Raw genomic sequence first — 6,858 nt, 5'->3', positions numbered from 1 at the left:
ATGCTAATGAGTGAGTGAGATAATAGAAAGATTCCAAAGAGTAAAAGAGATAACACTATGACAAGAACTTGGCGAGAAAGAGAAATGACCAAAAATGATAAACCAGAGAAAACTTTTTTTGTATTTTTTATGTATATACGTATGTTCCGTTAATTTATAAACCGTTTTAATTTACACGATTAAGATCTTAATTTCAAACAACATTCTTTTTTCCCATCTACGTTTTAGAGATAAATTTACTTTTTAATTAATTTAAGAAATAAGCAAATACTGACTTCATGTATCTATATAATCTGTAGCTAGATCCGATGTCAGGTTATAAGTCATTGTCATTTATTTAGTGTCATTCATGGGCCATGGCAAAAGTAAAAAAATGGGAAAATGAAATTTTTAGTTTTGTGTTGTTTTGTCTTTTGAATTTGCGCAAATTATTTTAATTAATGAATATGTTTACTTTTTGATAAAATTTGAAACAACAAATATGGCATTTATAAGCGAACCAGTGTTAAACATTATAGTAGTTGGTTTTCACCACAAAAAAGGATGCCAGGTAGGCGTTTCATCCTAAAATCGATATCATAAAATTAATATAAAATTCTAGAGGAAACTAGATCGAATTAAGGTTCAGGAACAAAAACAATAACAATTCGATTGTGTTTTAGGTAGAACACTGTTACCCTGAATTAGTTCCCGGGCGACCCTCAGAACTTCCACCTGCTTGGCGATATTTACCAGCATTGGCTTTACCCGATGGCTCACACAATTATCTTTCTGACACAATATTTTTCAACTTGCCAGACTTAAGTGACTCTACAAGAACTGTTTATGGTGTATCATGTTTCCGACAAATTCCTGTTGAGGTATGTTGCAATATATCAGTAATTTCAAGATTTTTAACACTTACTATACGGAAACATTTAAAATGTTTCAGCAAGTCGTTCAAAAAACTGAAGACATGACAAGAAGTTCTGTTCAGAAGAGTGTATGTGTTATTTGTCGAGCACCTTTATTTGGTAGACTGGCAGTTAAAATGGAACTTGTTGTAAGGGCTTGGTTCCTGCAAGGTGATTTTTCCCAGACAAAGCTTTTAGAAGATGCATATAATCATCTCAATAGTTGCCCTGTACAAATTGATCAATGTTTGGAAGGTATGTAACTAATATTGTTGTTATTAACAACAAAATTGTTATTATTAAACCTGTCATATAACTACTCTTTTTCTTTAAATTTTTTATGTAATACATTGTTTGAAAAAAGGTGTCTTTCTATGAAAGTGTTTTGGTACATACTAAACTTTTTTTGTTACAGGATTATCTGTGCAAAAATTAATTGAAAATTGGAGGCACAAAGCACTTTTGCTATTCAAATTATTATTATTGAGTCGTAAAGTTGTCATATATGGATCTCCTGCGGGACAGCTTTCTACAGCATTATTAACTGTAATTTCGCTACTGCCTCGTTGCTTAGAATATGGACTATCACAGTCAGCTAATGTTGTGTAAGTATTATGATCTTTGTCACAATATTTTTCCCCTAATTTTTATTTATATCTCTTGAGAATGATTGTTCATTGTTTTGGTTTAAAATAACAAACAACAGAAAAAATCTAAGATAAGTAAATTGCAATAATATTAGAAGCCAACATGTCACCTTGTATGTATTGTACATATTAATATTAATTTATATTACATATAATAGTAATAACAGTATTTATAATGTATATCTAATTTTAAAGTGAAAACTATCTTTGTGACAAATATCTTATAATGACATTGTTATCTGGAATTAACCTAACGTAACTAGTCAGTGAAGCAGAAATATTTATTTTTTTGGTAAATTACAGACTATCGCGACCCCTTTCACCAGTAACAACAGCCATAGAAGTAAATACTGAAGAATTTAATGCTCTAAACGCAAGTGACCCAATTTTTAATGGTAACAGTTTGGTGGAGGTTCTGTCGCCGAAGGAAACTGGAAACCTTTTTGATGAGAAAGATAGAGTCAGCCGACAAAGTTTTGATGAAACCTTACTGGCAGACGTGCAAGAGTTACCTGGTAGAGAAAAATGTCACAGCATTGGTGAAAAGTATAAACCTCAGAAATGCGTAAATGAAGCTCAACAAAGTCCCACAATGGCAAGAGACATGAGTGTGGACGGATTGTATAATTTGATAGGACAAATAGATCAGGCCGATTGTGGCTTTCCACTGCCATTGTTTGAAGATGGGTATCTCTGTTTGCCATATTTGTCTCTGCAGTACCTAGACCTACTGTCCGATTCGGCCGTTCAAGGATTTGTGGTCGGCGCTTCAAATGTGCTTTTTAAACAGAAGAGACAGCTGTTTGATGTTCTTGTAGAGTTGAATGAAATGCGAATTGAGACAGCAGACGTTGCTCTGAGGAGGCAGCTTACCCTCGGCACTGAAGATCTTAGATTTGCAGATCATGTGGTACGGCACGGTCCTACTCAAGGGGATGCATGGATAAGAGATCAGTTTGCCACCTACTTGATTTACCTTCTAAGGACATCGTTGCTACCAGGTACAAAAACTGTTATTTCATGTGTTTTTATTTATAGTAAGACTATGCTGTTAATTAATTTTAACACAAATAAAAATAGAAACTCATTTAACATATACAAAAATTGATGACTTGTATATCTTGCAGATGGAAGCAGAGAAATAGAATCGTATAACTCACAGTTCATGGCTGCTTTCAAGGCGACTCATACATATGAGAAATGGCTGAAAATAACTAATAATGGTGATGTTGAAGCTTTCATGAACTTGATTCCGATGCATCCCTTCGCTGGTCAACTTTCTGTCGCCGACATGAAGTTGAAATTTGCACAGTGAGTACTCAGGCAATGTTCGTAAATTACTAGGCGTTTTTAAATGTTCATCTTTATTTTTCGGTTTGTCTGTAAGCATTACTAATAATTATGGAATTTATTTATTGAAGTTTACCGAATCATACATAATGCTATTACTTTTCTAAGATATATGACAATTTTGGTTACAAAAAAATAAAATACAATAAGTATGTAAGATACAAGAAATAACTAAGTTTAGTGTTTAATAATAATGTAATTGTAATTCAGCACCATGTCCACAACGGAGGGTGGCAGGAAAGTGAGCGCAGCCGTGGCTACCACCGGTCGGGCGGTAGCCACGACGTCTCGGGCCGTGGGCGGAGCCCTGTCCCAGGCCCGCGGAGCCCTATCCGGGTGGTGGAGCTCCCTCACCACTCCGACACCGACGCCCCTCCTTCTTTGCGAGAGTTCGGACGAAAAACCCGCCGACTCGGAAGAAAAACAAGACGATTCCGGCGACGAGAAACCTGAGAGCTCGCGCGATGAGAAAATGGCTTCCGATGCGGAAGAAGCTCTGGAAGTCCAGGACAACAAGCGCCAGAGCGCTCCTTCCTCGGATCCCCCCGATAAAGTGATAGAAGACAGCGCGGGTAACCTCAGCAAGATACAAGTTGTTTGAAGTGTGATATCGTCGACTCAATTTTCTCTAGAATCCATTATTTATTTTTATACTAGTTCATTTTATGTACAGTTGTTATTTGTTTCGAGTAAAAACAGTATTTTTATATTTTTAGTTAATCAATAGATTAGGATTCGTGTGCCACTTGTAAATAAGTCGATCAAATGTGTGACGTAGAAGTGAGATCTGAATTTATATGCTCCGACAAATTATGTTTAGATGCTACTTAATTATTTTTATATCTAGACGTGAACGGCTTGAAAACGACTTTTTTTTTTACATTTCAAAGTATTGTGGATAGCTTTGCTGGATTCACCACAATTTTTTTCCATTTATTTAAAGGATATCCTAATTATTAACCTATTCACGCTCGGCGTGGAGACTGCCTCTAGGCCCCGGCATATGAAGATTGTGGTTTAAATTAACCATGCTTTTGCCTTGTTAAAAATTGCAAAGAAATTGCGCTAGTTTATTATATCTTCTCAATTAAGGTTAAACGATAAACGTTACATAGAATATTACTTTGAAAAGGCTACATTATATATTCTGTGCAGTCACGGGCATGGCTAAAATGTTTCAATTACGCTACAGGGAGGATTATATACGAATTTATGTCGGGCTTTGAAGGAATCCACTTCCCAATTGTAGGTATTGTTGAATTTGTATACTTGTAAGGCGTATATTACATACATCCACGTGAAACATGATCTCTTGTTTTTTATTCGATATACACGTAGTGCGGCTATTAATTTTACGTTAATCGGTTCCTTTATGTATATAGTTGCGTTATTTAGGTTTGTACTTAGTATTTATTTGTACAGCGATGTAGGCGGATGTGATTTTGAACCAATAAAGCTAATTGCGACAGATTTCTTATATATGTCGCTCGCATGACGTGAAATAAACTTGTCTTTCTTAAAATCAATGCAATTTTATATATTGTCGGAAATACATTCTTGCCATTAAATTTGATGAAAAATTGTATTTTAAATTCACCTCATTCATTTCCAATTGTAGATCTGTATGTACAATAAAAATGTTAAGCATTCGAAATCGTTTTATTGGTTCGGGCATTGGATTGAAGAAATTACTCGCAGGGAGTCGAAGTGGGAATAATATTTATTTAAAATCACATTTAACAGCTACATACAAGGCATATTAAATGCATCGGAGTCACACGGTTGTCTTTTGAGTACAGTAATTCATCATATACATAAATATTCTTAGTCCTTACATTCGTCGAATACGCCAAGGTACCTCCGAAAGATCCAGCTGGATCCGTCAGAACTACGAATATTCTGCAGTCGAGTAAGCCTCGATGTTGAGTTTCGCTCGTTCCCCTCTATCGCCCTCACACGGCCGAATCGGGCTCCTCCCAAGGCCAAGGCGGGCCGGAATCCAGGGCGTCCTGCCTCCATAAGGCCCGGGATCCCTCCGTGGTCCCGTGAGCGAGAAGTCTCATATTGTACGGTTCGACCATATTAGATATCGACCCGTCGCTCTCTTCCCGCCCCATATACGCCTTCTTCGTCGGACCGGAGCAACTTTTGGTCTCCGGAAACAAGTCGAACGCGGTCCCGCCTTCCCGCGGCGACTCGAGCTCGGTCGTATCGGATCGCGGGGAGAAGTCCGAGCTGACCGTGAAGTCTTGAACGCTTCTATCGCCGCAGTCGACGCCGAGCGATCTCTTGTAAGACGCCGTGGTCGCCGGGGACGACGGTTTCGAAGCGTCGACGTTTTCGGACTTGTCCAACGGCGAGGCGGCGCTGACCGTCGGCGAAGAGACGAGCGGGACCGATTCGTCGTCGCTCGGCTCCTCCCGAGGCGGACTGCGCTCGCGAGAGCCCGAGTTGAGAGAAAAGAATTTCTCCCTGAGGCGCGTCAATCGTTCGGCGGAACCCACTTTCCGCAGAATATCGGCGGTGCGACGCAAATTCCGCAACTTGAGATCGACGACCGGGGAACCGCTGCGAGTGGAATCTTCGACGGATTTGGAGCGAGCGGCGAGGCGGTCCCCGGGCTCCGAGCCGTCGTCGGCGACGAGGAGGGAAGAGGGCCGGGAGCGAGCCGGCCGCTCCGTCGGCCGCGGTCTCGCGGTGAAAGTGATGTGGCCGTCGTCGGAGTCCTCCTCGTTTTCGACCTTGAAGGTGACCGCGGGGGGATCCCGATCACGCCGAGAGCGGAAGCTCGCGGGAGCGGGGCGGGGCGAAGCGGCAGGGGCGGAGCTCCCCGCCCAAGAGGCGCCTCGAGCGACGGACGACTTTGGCTCGCGCTCTTCGCCTGAAACCAACCGACACTTTGTACTGGACTCACCCGGACTTCACACGCTGTACACGGCACTGGTCTCAGTTAAATAAAACAACTAAATAATTTTTATAAGTTTATTTTTTCGAATTCGAATGGAATGATTATTACGAATATCACTACAATAGACATGATATGTATGTGTACAGATGTAATGACAATTCTAGTGTAATAGCATCTATTCGCGTATTCTTACTCTAAGTCATTCAGTGATTAACAATCGTGAATGTTGTATATTCTTACAAAACTGTTAAAACAGAAAATATAAAAAACAGCTCGATCGAGGTAATTAACTTATAATGGCACTCTGGACTCAAAGTTACATCTACAGTGACGAAGTGCAATACGTAACACAGGTTTAATATCTTAAAATTTCTGTAATTTTATACTCAAAGTATGATCAAGATCTCCCAAAACCTGTATCAGTATCTCGATCACACGTGAATGATAAGCACAGCCAATTTAACAATTTCAACTAATACTTTGATAAGCTTAAAATTAATAGGAATGCTTCATTGCATAATTAAATGAAGCAGTGTTATTAGCTACTTAAACTAAGCGTACATGCATTATATTTATTACAAATTAAGTACTTAGAGTTAAAAAGTACATTGAGACATTTATTTGAACACAGTTGTTAAAAATGTCTTAATCTAAGCGATTTTGGAGTATTCAAAATCTATTATCGCCGATACATGCGTTTTGGCACAAACTTTTTAGTTTTCAACGTTCAACTTCACAACAAAAAAATGCTCTTGCGTCGCCAGAATTTGCTTAAATTCGTTTTCTCAAGCTATTGAAGCCGTGTGAAAAGTGTTAAAACTCAATAAAATTGTGTCAATTGAAGAAACGAATTAAGCAAAGCCAAAAATGCCTTCTAGGCGTACACACAACCACCGTTCATAGGAAGACACTATCAGAGATGTCAACATCTCTGTCACTCTTTAAAGGGAGACGGAAAAGAGGAAGGGAGAAAGGGAATATCGTCGGAAATTAAGATGTTCCTATAGAAAGACGTCGTCCGAAATATTGACGATGACATCTCTGCGTAGCTCCTCCTCTG

The 6,858-nt window shown here is 39.2% G+C and overlaps 2 protein-coding genes across 11 annotated transcripts in view; one reads left to right on the top strand and one right to left on the bottom strand.

The window, feature by feature from the left end:
* The first annotated feature begins 333 nt into the window (after window positions 1-333).
* On the top strand, window positions 334-4,539 carry LOC125054497 (late secretory pathway protein AVL9 homolog). Its single transcript, XM_047656447.1, has 7 exons — window positions 334-550; window positions 663-860; window positions 932-1,148; window positions 1,309-1,498; window positions 1,844-2,541; window positions 2,668-2,851; window positions 3,101-4,539. The coding sequence occupies exons 1-7, from the start codon at window positions 482-484 to the stop codon at window positions 3,489-3,491; spliced, it is 1,947 nt and encodes a 648-aa protein (XP_047512403.1). The 5' UTR covers window positions 334-481; the 3' UTR covers window positions 3,492-4,539.
* A 53-nt stretch (window positions 4,540-4,592) lies between these two features.
* Window positions 4,593-6,858, bottom strand: part of LOC125054494 (kinase D-interacting substrate of 220 kDa B) — a 43,347-nt gene continuing 41,081 nt past the window's right edge. For all 10 annotated transcript variants that reach the window (XM_047656434.1, XM_047656426.1, XM_047656428.1 and 7 more), the window contains one exon: window positions 4,593-5,771. In XM_047656434.1, coding sequence (XP_047512390.1) covers window positions 4,843-5,771 — 929 coding nt within the window. In that variant the 3' untranslated portion in view covers window positions 4,593-4,842. The remainder of the gene's footprint in view (window positions 5,772-6,858) is intronic.

The sequence above is a fragment of the Pieris napi genome, chromosome 12, assembly GCF_905475465.1.
Source record: "Pieris napi chromosome 12, ilPieNapi1.2, whole genome shotgun sequence".
In the NCBI taxonomy this organism is placed as follows: domain Eukaryota; kingdom Metazoa; phylum Arthropoda; class Insecta; order Lepidoptera; family Pieridae; genus Pieris; species Pieris napi.
The sequence above is the reverse complement of the archived record's forward strand: the minus strand, read 5'-3'. Positions and strand labels throughout refer to the sequence as shown.

Bases quoted from the DNA above. Each gene is read 5' to 3' on its own strand.
- LOC125054497 (XM_047656447.1), top strand. From the start codon at position 482: ATGGCATTTATAAGCGAACCAGTGTTAAACATTATAGTAGTTGGTTTT. The intron at 551-662 runs GTAGGCGTTTCA...ATTGTGTTTTAG, and splicing joins ACCACAAAAAAGGATGCCAG to GTAGAACACTGTTACCCTGA. The intron at 2,542-2,667 runs GTACAAAAACTG...TATATCTTGCAG, and splicing joins AAGGACATCGTTGCTACCAG to ATGGAAGCAGAGAAATAGAA.